The sequence below is a fragment of the Asterias amurensis genome, chromosome 4, assembly GCF_032118995.1.
Source record: "Asterias amurensis chromosome 4, ASM3211899v1".
Taxonomy (NCBI): Eukaryota; Metazoa; Echinodermata; class Asteroidea; order Forcipulatida; family Asteriidae; genus Asterias; species Asterias amurensis.
This window is the reverse complement of record NC_092651.1, coordinates 11227882-11246489: the sequence shown is the minus strand read 5'-3', so window position 1 is coordinate 11246489 and position 18608 is coordinate 11227882. Positions and strand designations below refer to the sequence as shown.

General features: G+C 38.6%; 1 protein-coding gene across 2 annotated transcripts; it reads right to left on the bottom strand.

Moving 5' to 3' along the window:
* Positions 1 to 20: 20 nt before the first annotated feature.
* LOC139935719 (kynurenine/alpha-aminoadipate aminotransferase, mitochondrial-like) lies at positions 21 to 17810 on the bottom strand. Of its 2 annotated transcripts, none has more exons than XM_071930265.1 (13): positions 17707 to 17810; positions 14896 to 15045; positions 14303 to 14402; positions 13261 to 13329; positions 12313 to 12445; positions 11111 to 11185; positions 10314 to 10429; positions 9129 to 9288; positions 8165 to 8247; positions 7147 to 7243; positions 5757 to 5883; positions 4370 to 4578; positions 21 to 2076 (listed from the first exon to the last, which is right to left on the bottom strand). In XM_071930265.1, exons 2-13 carry the CDS (start codon positions 14960 to 14962, stop codon positions 2020 to 2022), a joined length of 1293 nt encoding a protein of 430 aa, XP_071786366.1. In that variant the 5' UTR covers positions 14963 to 15045; positions 17707 to 17810; the 3' UTR covers positions 21 to 2019. The 2 variants fall into 2 exon arrangements, with proteins under 2 accessions (XP_071786366.1, XP_071786365.1); XM_071930264.1 differs by having other exon boundaries at positions 14896 to 15041.
* Between the last annotated feature and the right edge of the window lie 798 nt (positions 17811 to 18608).

Genomic DNA, 18608 nt, shown 5'->3' with positions numbered 1-18608 from the left:
CCAATGGTGGAGTGAAATGGTCGACAAGCCAACAGGTCCCAATGGCCATTCACTAAAAAGGTCAAGGGCAAACCCTGACTGAGTTTACCATCTTGTACAGAAATACCCTAAAATCCTCTACAGAATTCCTGAAATTACCACAACACAATAATAATTTTTGGCTTTTATACAGCGCGTTATAAAGTCTCAAAGCGCTTCCAACATAATTACCCTGATCACTGGGCCATTTCATTCCTTAAACCATCTCAGCTCCCTGGGGAGTATACAGCCTGTGCCGCCAAATATGTAGCACACTAAGCTAATCCAACCACAAGAACCATCTCTGCCCTCATAGGTACCCATTCACCCATGGGTGGAGAAAAGCAGTTATAGTAAAGTGTCTTGCTCAGGGACACAAGTGCCACGACCGGGATTCGAACCCACACTCTGCTGAACAGAAGCAGCAGAGCTTGAATACACAACTGGTTTGGGGGTGGGGGGGACACCAAGCCACATATGGAGCAACAAGTATTCACTGGTGAGAAGAGACCAGTTTGAACCCTGTAACTAGCAGAGGGTACCACAACAATTTACTGAGGAGTAAAGATCAAAATATAGTCCACTGTGCATTGAGCTGAAACACAGCTAACGATAAGGAGTATCAAATGTCACAGAGAAAGAACTCGGCCAAAAGACCATTCAACCTTTTGCTCCCATAACCAAAAACAGTTAAAAATCCTGGCATCGTCAACTGTTATTTTTTTTTGCTTAAAGACAGTGGACACCTACTGTACACCTACAGTAGTCTACAGTAGTCTTCACAGTAGGTGTATCTCAACATATGCATAAAATGACAAACCTGTGAAAATTTGAGCTCAATCGGTCATCGAATTTGCGAGGTAATAATGAAAGAAAAAACAGCCTTGTCACATGAAGTAGTATGCTTTCTGATGCATGTTGATTACGAGACCTCATCTAATTCTGAGGTCACAAAATCAAAATTTGTGGAAAATTACTTGAAAAACTACCTCACATCAGAGGGAGCCGTTTCGCACAATGTTTTATACTATCAACCTCTCCCTATTACTCATAACCAAGGAAGGTTATATGACAATAATTATTTTGAGTAATTACCAATAGTCGCCACTGCCTTTAAGAGTTGAAGGCGACTTGGATTTATAGCCCACCACCGAAATTGGTCTGCTACAACCCTGATATCACTGCCGCCAAATTAAAGAACAATCTCTCCCCAAATTCAAAATGCTCCATCTACGTAACTACAGACTCTGAAACAATGTTGAAAACACCCTCGTTCAAATCTGAGTAATAATAGGTCAAGCCCTTTCTGTGCAGTAATCCTTGAACCAGAACTATTAACTACTAGTTTTCTAATCTAACTTGTTTACCATTCAAAGTATAAATACTACAATATAATAAATGTGTCATTTTGTACTTTATAAGTATGTATTATGTTGTATTGGCAATATAATAAGTATCTGTAGGTTACTTGTACATTTATTTCAGGGGGGGGGGGTATACTATTCACTCTTCAATATACCCTGGTTAAAAGACACACCATTGTGGTGAATCTATGGATGGTGGCTAGGTCTGAACGACTAGTGCGACTAGTGTCAAACAGTGACTATTGATTGCCTAGTCAAGTCGCGACTCTGTTTTTCAACTACTCAGTTAATCCTCTCGCCACGGCTACAACAAAACAAGTCGCAACTTCCCACGTGTGTCGCTCACGACGATTCTCGACAACATAACTTGCTTTCGAAACACAATCAGACATAAATGGACACAATCCTTCAATCCTTTCAGCGTAAAATTTACGACGTTGCGCCTGCGGTAAACATTATGCCGCAATGCATCCTGAGATATAAAAAATTAGTCACAACTAGTCACCAAGACCAGACTATTTGAGGTGTGACTAGTCGAGTAGTAAATTTCATTAGCCGCCCAGGGTTAATGGTGGCTATAAACAAATATTTCAGACAAGGAGGTCACTAACATTCCTGTAGTACGTTCGGTCTTCCTCTACTGCCGCAGCTCGGATAACTCTTCTTTGACAATGATTGATAATCTTTCCATACCCTTCGAACAAAATAAACAGAGGTAAAATTAATAATTACATGAAAATAATGGACAATACATGGACGATAAGAAAAACTTCAGTCTTGCAAAACAGAAAACAAAAATTCAATTAAAAGTACATAATTATTCAGGGCCAAAATGCCTACACATTTATTATTATTAGGCCTATACTAAATAAAATACAAATTATAATACAAAAAAGTAGTAACAGGCTATATACTTTACAGAGGCCAGCATCTATATAAGACCTAGATACTAAGAAGAGTGTCATGGCCGAGTGGTTAAGAGCATCGAATTCAAGTTCTGGTGCTAATTCACCGGAGTGTGGGTTCGAATCCCGGTCGTGACACTCGTGTCCTTGAGCAAGATACTTTACTATAATTGCTTCTCTTCACCCAGGGGAATAAATGGGTACCTGCGAGGGTAGAGGTTGATATTGTGAATGAAAAAGCCTTTGGAGCGATATAAACTGTTGCCCAGGTTGTATACTCCCAAGGGAGCTGAGAAACATTAAAAAGGGATGTTATTGGCTCTATGACCAGGGCACTAATGTAAAGCGCTTAGAGAATTAAGTGTTAGTTATTAGGCGCTATATAAATCGAAAGTTATTATTATTATTATTAAGTACAAAAACATTAAGTATAAGGCCTGATACTTCAAAGAGGCAACAGAGGAAATTGTCTCCATTGTCCCTACTCATCGCCTCTGTGCCCCTTGAGATGTTTCCAACGTTTACAACGTCTTCGCTTTAACATCTTTACAAAGGAGAAAACTGGTTGCCCAAAAACAAAGAATCAGGCCTGTAGTAACATATCATGTACTGTATGCACGTTTTAATACCAGTGTTATAGTAAATAAATTTATTGAGCAAGAAATACGAAAACCAGGCTAATTTTATACAGATATAGCAATAATAATAATAAAAGCGATAGAGTGAATGTCAATTTGACACAATACACAGGACCTTAATGGCTTTACGTCTCATTTAATGGGCAAAGCAATAATGGTTAGCTATAATTGATTATAATTATGGACAGCAAAATGAATATTCTATATCCCTGATGCAAATCTATTAACTAGTAGTGATAAAAACAGTGATTAGCTGACAACATTCATCACAAATAGCACAAGGAATATGACATTAAACCCATAGGGTTCAAAATATAATAAATCCTGCCACAGATGCATAAAATAAAAATGTGAAATGTGGAAAAGAAAGATACACAAATCAGATGAAGTGCAAGATCTAAAAATTATGGAAAATAATGAGCTTGTGGTTGTAAATAAAGAACTACATGTACAAGAAATGTTAAACAATTAAGTGTATTATTTAAAAGGAGAAACAAACATAATGCATATAAACTTGTCGTGTTAGCACTGTATACTCAGTACTTTTCCCGAGTCCTGTGAAAACATATAACAGGCATATTACTCAGGTGGGATTCACACACACCACCCTTGCAATTCTAGAGCAGTGTCTTACACAATGCAATTGAAACACAATGAATCAAAAAAAAATATTAAGAGAGAGCTTTCAATAGAATATTTCAAATGGCGTGTCGTGGTCGAGCGGTTTTGAGTACCGGACTCAAACTCTGGCGTTTCTGAACAGCTGAGTGTGGGTTCAAGTCATGGTCCTGACAACTACGTCCTTACGGCCCGGTCCCACTGCAGCGATTAAGAGAAAGATAACGATCATGACGCAAAGAGAACGCTCTCTATTGGTTGATTGAGCGTGCGCGTAATCTGCGCGGAGTAATTCAACCAATAGAACACGTTCTCTTAGCGTTGTTATCGTTATCCTTCTGGTTATTGCTCCAGTGGGACCCAGCCTTTAGGCATGAATGTTGAAGCGCCTTGAGCATCACTGAAAGACGGGTATGAGCGCTTTATGAGAAGCCACTATTATTAGCCACAACAATGTAAACTTAATGGAATGATGACTGGTAACCTGGTTTTGCTAAGCAATATTCTCCTGTGTTCAGCAAGTTTTTTGTGCTCAAGTCCAGTGCACTCAACCACGACACGCCATGACTCATAAAATTATTTGTAAAATAAATGGCTAATTCATTTGACCAAAAAAAAAGCAACCAAGAGGTTGACATCATTCAAATTTACAAAGTTTCACAATGTTAAGAAAATATAAACTAACAAAAAAAACGGGTAAAAGCATACATCAAATACACACACACACACGAAAGCATAGTAAATAAAGCACAATATCTACAGAGTTCAATATTGCAGCTTATCCCTATGTCAATAACAAAACCTCTAGAAATCGATAGTGTCTCACCTTATCCATTTCCTCTGGCGTACAGAGTGAGTAAGCCGCTCTGATATGAGAAGACTTCTTATCACTCTCTGGGTAGAAGACGCCTCCCGGTACGAAGAGTACCCCCTTGTCTCTAGCCCTCTTCATGATGAGTGGGGTAGTGTCTTCAATACCTAGGAGTTTCATCCAGAGGAACATGCCACCACGAGGCTCATGCCATTCAGCCATGCCTGGGAGGTAAATGTAGACAAAGAGGATCATTATAATGAATAAGAAATAAAAGTGGCTTCTTATATAGACGAAGTGACCTCTGACGTCACTCGAAAACCATAACATGATTCGCGCGCATACCGCCGGGCAAAACCTTTGTGTTTTGGCAGCCAGCTAGAAAGTGTATGCAATCTTACCATGACTACGCGTCTTTTTGCCTGGCGAAACATGACGTATCCAGTATTTTGTCAGTAGAGGGCGGTTTGAATGTAAACATAGGTCACATTTCTATAGACCGTATTGAATATGACGTCACCGTTCAAATATCTGACCTACAAGACGGCGTCTGTGCGCGTGTGCGTGCGTGCACTTGCCGTAAAAATCAAACCGGGAATGTTGCGTGCTGTGTGCTTTGATGATGTAGGCGTTTGAACGCGCATACGGTTTGCCCTACAAGATGGCGACTTTTCATAGCAAAAAGGGTTAATCATTACGGTCTATAGCGCACTTATCCGTCACTCAGTGATGCTCCTGGCGCTATAACATACATTCAACATTTCCTGCAAGGTATGTGGGACTATGTTTTGAATTATGAGACCTAATCCTTAGACCCATGTAATGGTTTACAAGGTGCTGCCTTGTAGAAGGTCCCCTGGTAAGTTTACCGGACACAAATTAATCCAAGTGTGAACTGAACAGCTGTTAACTAAACTTACCAGCCCGGTAAGTTAACTTACCGGGCTGTTTAGTTACCAGACTCAACAGTCCAATGCGGACGCAGCTTTACATTGGCTACCGAGTCACTCTTGCATTTCATTAAATATGTTGCTGTTGGCATACAAATGTTTTTGTAATTTTTTGCCATCTTATTTGAAATAATTGTTGAAATTTTACAAACCATCTAATCTATAAATCTTTGTTCTAATAAGTTATTCCACCAGTTTCATTTGCATTTTTGTTTTAAACCCAGTACATCTCAAGTATCTTTTATTTGCACATCTTGCGTATTTCATTGTCTTTATTTCCTCCACGGTGCATACATAGGAACATGTTTTATCACTCGATTTAGCAGCTGTTCGCACTTGGATTAATTTGTGTCTCGTAACTTACCAGGGGCCTTTCTCAAAGGCAGCAAGCACCTTGTAAACCAAGGGGCTATATAAAATTGGTTGAGTATTATTATTATTATTACGCTCACCTCTCAGCCATCGATCTGCAGATTCCATTAAAATGTCACGTCTCTCTTCATAAAACGCTGCCACTTTATCCGTGTGACTTAAGAAACCGTCCATGCCCCACTTTTCTAGTAACTTGAAAATCAACATCTGTGTTTAGAGGAATCAATCAAAGCAGATGTCATTTACTGAATCAAAGTGGGTGCAAGCTCAATCAATAAGTAACTATTTAAAACAACTATTTAAAATTACTATTTAAAATTATAATTTTAATGACTCTGTTGGCGTAGACCTCTCCATAGCGTGAAATGCTACAGGAACGCTGACCTCATGGACATGTGTTTATGCACAACAGCTATTGTCCAATCATTTGCCTAATTTGACCCCAGGCCAGTGAGGGGACTTTTTGACCCCACCCCAGTGAGGGCGATTTTTGACCCCAGTGAGGGTGATTTTTGACCCCAGTGAGGGCAATTTTTGACCCCAGTGAGGGTGATTTTTGACCCCAGTGAGGGCGGTTTTTTGACCCCAGTGAGGGCGATTTTTGACCCCAGTGAGGGTGATTTTTGACGCCAGTGAGGGCGATTTTTGACCCCAGTAAGGGCGATTTTTGACCCCAGTGAGGGCAATTTTTAGACTGAGATGTCACATACAAGGGGTCTGTTTTGTTTGTTTGTTTGTTTTGATGATCTTCCCATCAAGGGAACTCAGAAAACTCCCACAAGGGGATATAAACACCAAGCTGGCAACAACCAATCTCTCTCATACAAACATAGGTTTAACATCTATGATTATGAATTGCTAAAATCAAGAAACTGTGATTCACTAACTAAACAGCAATACTTATTCTAGTCATTGTGTAATCAGCGGTTAGCTGTGGGATTCGAACCCACAACCTTGTGACTGCAAGTCTAACCACTTGACAATGGTGATCGGTGGTCTTTTTAAAGCTCTGAGTGTGTGCTTTCATTTTCACTGCCTTATGGAGACCAGGGACAAAACAAAAAAAGGGGGAAATAAAGCACTCCATATGGAAATTCTGAAGACCTGGGCCCAATTTCATAGAGCTGCTAAGCAAACATACTTGCTTAGCATGAAATTTCTGCCTGGATAAAAACAGGATTACCAACCAAATTTCCACATGGTTTTCAGGCCGAGCAAACAACAGCCGATCATCAGGTAACAAGCAATATGCAACAAAACGGAAATTTGATTGGTAATCCTGTTTTTATCAAAGAAGAAATTTCATGCTAAGCAAATTTTTGTGCTTAGCAGCTCTATGAAATTAGGCCCGGGTGCTCCACAAGGAGTTTTGCGTACACAGTCTATGGGAAGATCTACAGTAAAGGGACAATGGAAAGAACAAAAGATGTCTTCACAGGGATGCAAAAAAGGGAATGTGTTAATCCCTACCTGTGACATCCCACCGGTGTGTAGTACAGAAGACTGCATGTGCATGTTGACCTTTGATAAAAGGTACTTAGGCCCCGTCACAAACCCAACACGCATCCTGTATCATACAAAGCATGAAATTTATATTTCAATTCACCTGCAAAAAGTGAAAAAACATGGAGGAAATAACAAAGAGGTTGGTCACATAGAAACAATAGAGATTTAAGCATTTGCACCGGTACAAAACGAAACAATGTGGAAATAACAAAGAGGTTGGTCACATAGAAACAATAAAGATTTAAGTTATTGCACCGGTACGAATTGAAACAATGTGGAAATAACAAAGAGATTGGTCACATAGAAACAATAAAGATTCAAGTAATTGCCCAGCACGAAATGAAACAATGTGGAAATAACAAAGAGGTTGGTCACATAGAAACAATAAAGATTTAAGTAATTGCACCAGCACAAAATGAAACAATGTGGAAATAACAAAGAGATTTAGAAACAATACATGTAGATTCAGTTAATTGCACTAGAAAGAAACTAAACAAGGTGGAAATAACAAAGAGATAAGAAACGAAAACAATGTGAAAATAGAAGAAACAATAGATTCAGTTAAATGCATTAGTAAGAAATGAAACAATGTGAAAGTAACAACAATGTAATGCATAGAACCCAGTGCACTTATCGAAAAGAGAGAGGGTTTGCCCCGGTGTTCCTGGTCTAATCGGCAGCAAATTGCACCACAGCACTTTGTAAAACATTACATGATGCTATCAGAATTAGGTCTCATAACTCAAACGTAGTCTCACATCTGGCAGGAAATACTGAATGTTACAGCGCCAGGAGCGTCACTGGGTGACTGACATGTGCGCTTTATAAGAAGACACAATTATTATTATTATTATTATAATAATAATTATTAAATTGATGAGAAGTATTTCCCTACAGGAGCTTACATACACTGAGCCAAATGATCAGTGTGGAGAGATTAACAAAATAAACATAAAGAGTGAAACAAGGAACATATTCTTACCCTGCTGAAAGAATTTTGGAGAAAGAGTCAAACCGAAGAACACGACCGTCAATGTCTAATGAGAGAAAGCTTGGTACCTTTGGCTACAAGAGGAAATATAAAAAAAAGATAATTCATACACAAGTTTAACGTTTTTAGTTTTCAAACTTTACTGAGAAAGTCCTGTGGAAATACTTTCAACACAAACCACCATTATTATTAATTTGTTTTCTGCAGAACTTGAAAGTGACAACAACTTTTAGAAAACCTGCAGTTACATCAACTATAATAATATATGATAATAGTGCACGGATCTACCAACTAGGTACTCCGAAGGTGCTTAGTATATATAATTTGTTTTCTCAGAAAGATAGGTTATTGAAGTGATGAATTCTGAGACCCAAGTATAGCACCTTATAAGGGTTTACAAGGTGCTACGGCACATTCAGCAGACAATGCCAGGAACAGGGATTTTTTTTGTGCATTACACAAAGCACAGGACCAACGCATTTACGTCCAATCCTAAGGACAAAGCTTAACATGCTTCAGGACATAAGTGTCACGATTCTTTAACCCATACTCTGCTGATCAGAAACACCAGAGCTTGAGTCTAGTGATGTGAACTCTATTAGCGTGTCGTGGACAAGTGGTTAAGAGCATCCAATTCAAGTTCCGGAGGTTAAGTCACACTGGTGGTGGGTTCGAACTCCAGTCATGGCACTTTTGTCCTTGAGCGAGATACTTTACTATAATTGCTTCTCTTTACCCAGGGGCATAAATGGGTACCTGCGAGTGTAGAGGTTGTTATACTGTAGTGAATGAACAAGCCTTCAGAGTGCCACGGTAGCTCGTTGGTGTATTGTGTTTATACATACAAGAATTTGTTTTTCTATTATGAACCTCTCGGCCACGACACCCCAAGCAGTTATAAATGCATTTGCGTAAAGTCAATAAGGGGACACACGTATATGTCATGACCTCTCACCTTGTTGAATTGGATAAAGAAATAGGGATCGTCCTCCATGATGATCATGTTATATTTCTGCGCTATTGCATAGATCTCTTTCTTCCGTTCTAGCGATAGCCCGGCACCAGAGGGATTATCACCGTTTGGCACAACACACAAAACCCGAGGAATGTCGGAACTGGGTAGGGCAAAAAAATATTGTGGTCATATACGATTGTAAATCTATAATATAATTTCACAGGTCAATATTTTCAGGAGAGTTGTGTAAAGCTGTTGTACATGCTAAAATATATTTTTTTTGCAGTGAGATGAAAATTATTTTTTGTTTTACTCATTTCTCAAAGTCAACAGCACCTGAGCAACTAATATTTCAAGGGAAGCTTTCTACTTTCATAATTTAAACTGTGTAAAGTGGATATTTGTGTTTTGTGTAGTACAAAACATACCCAAACCCTTCAACCACCAGGGCCCGATTTTAAAAAGCTGGTGCGCAGAGAATACTGCTTGACAAATTTCTTTGCTAAGCAAATTTGAGAAGGGCTGGGTATCTAGTTTATGCTAAGCAATACTATTCTGTGCTTAGCGAGTTTTTGTGCCTACAGACCTTGAATGCACCCTATTTTCTACAGATTTGTATCACTTCCGGTGGGGTATATTCATTCATACCCAAGACAGTTATTAAAGACTGGAATACATTACCCACCACAGACATCGTATAATTATCCATCGCGGAAATAAGACCTTTAAAGTAACGGTTATAATCCACCTCCAAAGCAACTTAAAACTATGTGACAGAACCCCTGTTAAAACTGTGCAAGCCAAATCGCGTATACCCTCGGATGTGATAGATAAAAATACTATTGAGAGCGTCCTCACACTGTAAAAAATGCGGCCATGACACCCTAGAATCTAGCCTGAACATCTGACGTCGCACTTCGAGGCTCAGGAATAATGCCAGAGACTGGCCTGTAGCTGGCATGTTCACTTCATCTTTGACCTACATTCATTTCAAATAGAGATACGCAGTGAAATTCTATGGCGGACGTAATAGGAGTGTCTGTTTGGGCATCTATGGAAAGCTCATGTCACTGCACGTTTATCCAATGATATCATTGTGTCCAATGGAATCACTGGATCTAAGTAGCAGGGACCTGTCTTTATCCTTGCGGATGAAACAGGAGCCCAGTCTACCTAGAATCTTACCTTTCACTCTGGCCGTCCGCTGGGTCCCAATGTGACATGATTTCCTTTATCTGTTCGACTTTCATTCCATCCCCGTCTACCTCAATGGTCAGAAACTTGGTTCCTATGGGACGGAGCTGCAGGGAAAAATAATAACATCGAAGTCAGACATTAAATAAAGGCGTTGAACTTTGAATTTCCCTCCAACAAGGGACAGTTCTATGAGGAAAATGTAAATTTGTATTGGAACTTTAAAAAGAAAATTAACCACAGCAAAAGTGAGGGCACCACAGCAATTAGCCTTTTTGAGGTATGGCAATGTTGCGAATGTAATACAAATTTTGAACACAGCCCCGTTTCGCTGTGAATGTTTCACAGGAGTTGAGCACACTTCAACTGATGCCAATAAACCCTTCCCATGAAATATGTAAATTGCACACAGCGTGTGCGCACTAACGTTTTGGTTGGCAACTTGTGGGAACATCGCGCTGTTTTGTACCTGGGTAATGGGTGCGTCACGCAGACGCGATTGCGCGTCTGCTTAGTGCACAACTTTATGGCGTTTGCCAACCAACAGGGTCTGTACGCATGCGTGAATGTAATTAGTATATTTCATGAGAAGGGTCCATTATTCCTTGCAAATTTGTGACATCAAAACTTGTATCGCATTCACATTCGCAGGAAGTATGAATCAGGCTTTTGTAAGCCTGGGTCACTGTAGCTTTTGAGTTATGACAAATCATCTGGGTTTCTGAATCACCACAATTTCTTTACCGATTCAAGGGGCAGAGATAATAAATTGATAAATCTTGACTTACGATTGCCACTGTGCCTGGATACAGAGGGCTTGATGTCAAGACATTGTCGTTTTTTGATAGTAACATTTCACAAGACTGCAAAAAGAAAGTCAAAAATACTAGATTAATTGATAAAAATGTCTTTGTAAACCCTGTATAATTACAAGCATGCAAATTAAGATAAAAGGTTACAATAATAAAATCCTGAAAGAAGAAATGGATTAAAGGCAGTGGACACTAGCCTTCACAATTGGTGTATCTCAACATATGCATAAAACAGCAAACCTGTGAAAATTTGAGCTCAATCGGTCATCAAACTTGCGAGATAATAATGAAAGAAAAATAACCATTGCAACACAAAGTTGTGTGCGTTTAGATGGTTGATTTTGAGACCTCAAGTTCTAAACTTGAGGTCTCGAAATCAAATTCATGGAAAATTACTTCTTTCTCGAAAACTATGGCACTTCAGAGGGAGCCGTTTCTCACAATGTTTTATACCACCAACCTCTCCCCATTACTTGTCACAAAGAAAGGTTTTATGCCAATAATTATTTTGAGCAATTACCAATAGTGTCCACTGCCTTTAAGGTAGATTTAGGACAAAAGCTAAAGTTGCATGACCAAATTGTTTGCCAAAAGACGTCTTTACATGAAACAATGTGTAGACCACTTATCGCTTAAAGGCTCTGAACACGTTGGGTAATTATCAAAGACCAGTAATCTCACTTGGTGTATCCCAACATAAGCATAAAATAACAAGCCTGTGAAAATTTGGACTCAGTTGGTCATTGAAGTTGCAAGAAAATGCTGAAAGAAAAAACACCCTTTTTGTACAAATAAGTGTGGTTTCAGACAGTAATAAAAGGCTTCTGGTCAGAAGTCTTTTATTATTTCAGTGAGAAATTATCACTTTCTCAAAAACTGCGTTACTTCAGAGGGAGTCATTTCTCACAATGTTTTATACTATCAACAGCTCTCCGTTGCTCGTTACCAAATAAGTTTTTATGCTAGTTTGTATTTTGATTAATTAACAAACAGGTACAGTGCCTTTAATGGTGAAAGATCTTTCGTGCAATAAGTGAAAGTTTATGTATAATTAAAGATTGGAGAACCGGAGCCCCATTCTGGAATCTAAAAAAAATAAGTTTTCAAAATTAACTTTACATTTTCAGTGAAAATCACCCACAAATTGGACAGATCTTCGATGGAAGGTTTGCGCTTACCGTGCTGAGGGCGTGCTGACTTCCTGTAGATACAAGCAGATCCATCTGGGTGTCTGGATCGCTACTGTCCAACGTCGGAGGATTGTGAAGCTGTATTTGCATATCAATCAGCCAATCCCTTAGCTCGGGAAGACTGAGTACAAGAGAATTGTATGCAACAAGGATTATGAAAATATTCAAGAAGTATGTGTTTCAACTCAAAACTTTTCAATAAGTACTTCAAGAAGTATTACAAGAAGTACTACAAGAAGTGTTACAAGAAGTATTACAATAAGTATTACAAAAAGTATTTCAAAAAGTATTATAAGATACATGAATTTCATAGCTACTTTTTTGCATGAAATAATATTATCAACACATTAATTGAAACAGGTGGCCGAAGGCCAAAATCGCTTCAACATACAAAGTTAAAAGATACACATAATTACAAATAAACTAAAACAAGAGCCAAGTGGCTTCAGCAATATACAGCAATGTGAAAAAGAAGTATGACATTTTAATGAAAGAACCCAATAACAGAATTATTAGAGAAATACCAACAATAGTACCTAAACAAAACACAGACTTAAAACATATTTGAATAATTACAGAAATGTCAACAATTAGGTTATAACCACGAACAAAATATCACACAGAGCTATGGAGGATAAATTCCAGTGTAATAATCACAGTTCCAAGTGTACCAAAACAAACGTGTTTCTTTAAAATAGTAAATAGATTTCACCACAACTACAATATCACAAAAGTATTACAGAGCTATTGATGATAAAATATTGCAGTAAAACAAATGGCAGTTCTAAGTGAACACTTATCACAGCAATAAAGAGCAGAAAAGCTGGATAGTTTACAACCAATAAATTGATGTACGTAAATTGGCCTACAAATTTGATTTGATGAAAAATTAATTGCAAATTTGTCTAATTCTCTGTATTTTTCTCCGGGACTTACCCTGGTGTTGCTGTGTACTGTAATGCCTTCTTCATGTCTCGTGCATTGACATGCATGCTGGTGTTATCTCTACAGCAAACAAAAAGGAGAAGAACAAAAAAAGAAGTAAAGTTACTGAAGATGTTTTGTTCAATCAGTTGTTTAAAGACACTGGACACTATTGGTAATTGTAATAGACTAGTCTTCTCACTTGCTGTATCTCAACATATACATAAAATAACAAACCTGTGAACATTTGAGCTCAATCAGTCATCTAAGTTGCGAGATAATAATGAAAGAAAAGCCACCCTTGCCACACAAAGTTGTGTGCTTTCAGATGCTTGATTTCTAGACCTCAAATTTAAATCTGAGGTCTTGAAATCAAATTTGTGGAACTAGTTCTTTCTCAAAAACTACATCACAACAGAGGGAGCCGTTTGTCACAGTCTATTATACCATCAACAGCTACCCATTACTCGTTACCAAGTAAGATTTTATGCTAATCATCATTATTTTGAGTAATTACCAATAGTGTCCACTGCCTTTAATCAAAATCCAACATTTGTCTTTGTATACTTTTAAGGGGGAGTGAGGGGGTATTGAAAAAAGTGTATGGTTTGTACACTTCTGAAAAAATGTATAATTGTCAACGGACCCCACCCCAATTATTGGATGGATCATATCGAACACTGGTCTTCAAAGGTACACCAGGGGCAAACCCCTTCTCTTTATGATAAGCGCACTTGTTTAATTTTGTGTGTGTTACAGAACACACGGGACCATTGACATAATGTCCCATCTGAAGGATGAAGCATCATGGTTAAGTGCCTTGCTATTAAAGGACACAGATGACACAACACACGGGAGCAACGGCATAACGTCCCATCCGAAGGACAAAGCATCATGGTCAAGTGTCTTGCTTAAGACACAGGTGTCACGACTGGGACTCGATCCAACACTCGTTGGGTCAGAAACACCAGAGCTTGAGTCCGGTGCTCTTACCTCTGCTAGGACACAACGCGCCACTGAAAAGCAGTTAATTCCCTGACTAATATCGACATACCTCAGCTTGAAAGTAGCATCTTCAAATGGGAATTGTTCAACATTGGGAAGACCTGTTGCCATAGAGATGGTGCCAGGTGGACTCTGCTGGAGGATCTCGGCTTCAAAACAAAGCAAAGTTTAAAAATCAAACTTTCAATAGACAGAGAAAAGACAGCTTTTGTGAATACAGAGTTAATCAGCATTGTGTTTTAAAAACAAACCTTGGGCATGGGGGAAACTTTGGGCTACTACAGAAGTACAGTATTGTCTTGTCTTGAAACAGAGAACCTCAAGTGTAAAGTGCAGAGTTGTATGTGACCTTGTTCACGTATACATTTGTCTCATGAGTCACTAACACACACACATATAGTCTTGATTCAAGACGCTCCTGTTGTTTATTATCCAGTAAGATCTACTCCTGGTTCTACATGTATCACCTCAAAAACCACCATCACATGAGCTACCTCCTGCGATAGCAGACTCCAGTGACAGCGAGCTAGGGTTAGAGCACGCCCTCTTGTGGTGACGGGTCATGAGGAGAAATTATTAATAAGGACGGTCTTGAACCAAGACTAACAGCCAGAGTGAGACAGCCAGAGTGAGACAACTTACTCAGACCCCTTAAGGGGGACGGTCGTCTTGCTCTACTGACAGCGTTCAAGAAGCGAGCGTAGTTCATGTTGAATGCTTATTGCTTACTTCCCCTATCAGAATCTCCCTTGGTGTTCAGGTGGGTGGAGTACAGTACTGCGGATATGCTACCTCAAAAAGAAAGACAGACAAATAAAATGAACAAAAGTCTTCAAAATGTAATAGAATTGAGCTAACACACTTTAAAAAAAGTGAACAGGTTGTAACTGGGGCTGTAGTTGACAAATTCCCTTGGTAAATACAGCTTTAATATGTTTACCATACAACAGGAAATAAATTATAATTAAAAAAACACCTTCTCAAAAAATGTAATTAACGCCCGCGTTAGACAGGCACCCAATCTGCTTGGGTTTACAGCTACTTTTGTACTTTTTGACACCCAAACCCCTAATACATGTAGCGACACCCCTAGTAAATTTTCCGTTTTCTAACCCTAACCCAAAAATATAAATTATAAGGTTTTTTCCCCCACAAAACATACATGTTGGGGTGTCAGAATATTGAGCAGTCATCGTCTGCTTGTACTGGCTTTTCCAGTACTATTTTGAAACTGAACCCAAAAAGTATACGTATGCAGAAATACTCATTTTTGAAAAGTAAAGTCCTTTCATCCAAAGTCTCTTTTGATACTCAATGACAATGCACAGTTTTGGTTGATTCAAAATGGACAAGGCCAAACCAGTTGTTCCACACTTCAGTGATTACTTATTAAAAAGAAATCGTATTAAATTGTGTACAGAGATTGTGGAGGAATTGTAGTGCGTGGAATGAACACAAATACCTGGATGACACCTAAATGTAGGCCCAGTTTCAGAGGGCTGCTTAAACTACAAAATGCTAAACCAGAGTGAGGTAAAACACCCTATAGATTAATATGGTACACCATTTCATTTGTCTGCTTAAAATAATGCTTAGCAAAAAGTAAGTCAAATTGTCTGCTTACAACAAGTAAGTGACATTTGAACAAGCAGCTTTATGATTAAATGAAATCGGGCCATAGTTTTTTCAAGCTCGAGAAAACAACTCCATGCCACCAGGCCTTGAATTTTGTTTTGAAGAAGCACAGCAATTTTCCTCTGGTGCGGAGCACTTCTTTCTTTATGAGGAAAATATAAAAGTGATAAAATTGGATTGGTACTTTGGCTTTGCACTTGCAGAGGACGCCACAGCAAAAGTGGCACCTCAGTAATTCCAATTGCCAAGGGTTTTCAATTTTAAAATATTAAGCTCTCCACAACTGCCCTACAACTGGGCGCGCCTCCCGGGGGAAAATATCGGCATTTAAAAACATTTCACCTCCTCGACTCTTGAGAGAGATAGGCGTAGTGCCAAGAAGCATATTTGGCACTATTTATGAGATATATTGGTCCGAATCTATATTAGTTTTCCTAAACAAGTTTTGCACTACACGCTGTTGATTAACAATGGCCACCCAATATAATATAAAGTTTTGTAATATTGAACACCAGTGAAAACTTACACTTTACAGCATAGGCTACAGACAGAAAACGCCTAATTTGATTGAGGCTTTTCACCATAACATCCCTATAGTTTCAGCGGTGTCAGGACACTTCGTACCTTTGCCACTTCGTACCCTGGACACTTCGTACCTTTTCAAGGTACGAAATTACTTTGGACACTTCGTACCTTTGCCACTTCGTACCCTGGACACTTCGTACCTTTTCAAGGTACAAAGTGACTTTGGACACTTCGTACCTTGGACACTTCGTACCTTCTCACAAGACACTTCCTACCTTCGTACTAAAAAGTCGGGATTTCTGCATTGTTTATGATTATTTTGTGCTTTGTGATCGGAAGATTATGAAATAATTTAAGCAAATCAAACCAAATGTTACTATTTTGTTGGAACCATGCAAGGATCCATTTTGACGATTGCGTGATTGTTTGACTTTGGCGGAAGATGTTGTCCTCGTGGCGGTAATAATTAACTTAAATACAAAATATTAATTTTACATTAAAAATGACATTCACATATATAAACAAAAAATTAAATTCATTATGTATTATTAATTTTATCTCAACGAACATTAAATTATTGAGGAATACACACTTTAATGAAGGTACGCAGTGACTCAGCTGATGGTCACTTCGTACCCCGCCCACGGTACGAAGTGACCAATTTGGTTCAGTACGAAGTGTCCCGAAGGTACGAAGTGGCAAAGGTACGAAGTGTCCGACATCCCTTTTCAGCTATCAAACAGATTTTAGCAGCATTCTCTTTCCACTGATACTTGAAAGTGAATTAGTGGGGTGGGGTTCCTAAAAAGAAACCTAAGATAAGAAGTCAGGTTGGCACAATGGTATCTTGGTCTTGCCTCGCCTTCCTTCGGCTTGAATCCTACCGGGGCACTATTATTATGTCACATGTGGATTGGGTTTTTCAGTCCCTACTTCCTTGACTTGGTGGGTTTTCCCTAGAAAAATTCTCTGGGGTTTCCTCCCACTTCTAAAAGGCTTTGACAAGAATGTATCGTAGGCCTACTAGTACTACTCACTAGAAAAGAAGTGCCAGACTCACTTCTCATGGACGTCTGTACTGTAGTCAGCACATGAATAGCATTTATTAACCTGATAACACAGTGAAGTGATACTATAATTTTATAAACACAGTCTTATTCTTACAAAAATAATGTCGAATGAATTGTTTGACCATTAAACATTAAACTTTTCAAGAAAAAAGGTTCTGCTGAACTGGCAGGGAAACCCGATAGTCATGCTGAATTAAGTTTGCAAGAAAAATTGGTGTCTTACCATTCAATGTATTTGCCAAAGTTCTCTGCTGAGTTTTACTCTCCACGGACGAGAAAACAAGTTCACCGAACGAAGGTCGAGTTGTCTCAGAGCTATAGGAATGCGCACACCCACCACACACCCCCATTGGCATGAATGGTAACGGGACGCGCAGTATTTAACGGTGTCATTATATGGCGCCCTCTGTTGCCTAAAAAATGCAATAAAAATTGGAAATAAATAATTTTGAAATACATTTTAAAATGCTTAGCTTTCAATTTTGCGTGGTTTGTTCCTACGTGGTTGTTGAAGTATACTTGTAGATTTAAATTGTGTTATTTGTTTGTTTATGTCCCATTTTACATTTAGCTTTTACTTCTTAAAAAATGTTATTTATATTTATTACTGGGTATATCAATATTAACCACAAGGGAAACTTACTGGGTAAATTTGTAAAAAATTTTTGGGGTTGAACAAAGAATTGACTAGAGTGGGATTCGAACCATTGACCTCCGGATTAACGTGCCAGCACCCTTGTAATGGTTTTTCTCTTTTTCAAAGCAATGTTTTCGTCTCCATTTTGTATATGATTCCTCGCCCCCCCCACCCCCCATTTGGAATCTGGAGTTTTGAGATTAAAAGTAACCAGAAGAAAAACATTTAATTTTTTGAGATTGTATGTTATATTTTCGAGGCATTTAAAATTATTTATCCTCGGGGGATATATTTGTGCCTATATTTGATGAATATTGTGCCCCCAAAGCAGAATATCTTTAAAAAAAAAAAGGGGATTGAAAGGGGATTTTCTGGTTCAACTTCCTGGCAATGCGAATAAACAAAAAAATATAATGTGCTGACGTTTCGACCCTAGCAGAGTCTTTCTTGAAAGGTTAAATGACAAGACAACAAATGTAAACAGGTAT

Bases quoted from the DNA above. Each gene is read 5' to 3' on its own strand.
- LOC139935719 (XM_071930265.1), bottom strand. From the start codon at position 14,962: ATGAACTACGCTCGCTTCTTGAACGCTGTCAGTAGAGCAAGACGACCG. The intron at 11,186-12,312 runs GTAAGCGCAAAC...TTCTTTTTGCAG, and splicing joins GTCAGCACGCCCTCAGCACG to TCTTGTGAAATGTTACTATC. The intron at 8,248-9,128 runs GTGAGAGGTCAT...TTCCTCTTGTAG, and splicing joins TCTTTATCCAATTCAACAAG to CCAAAGGTACCAAGCTTTCT.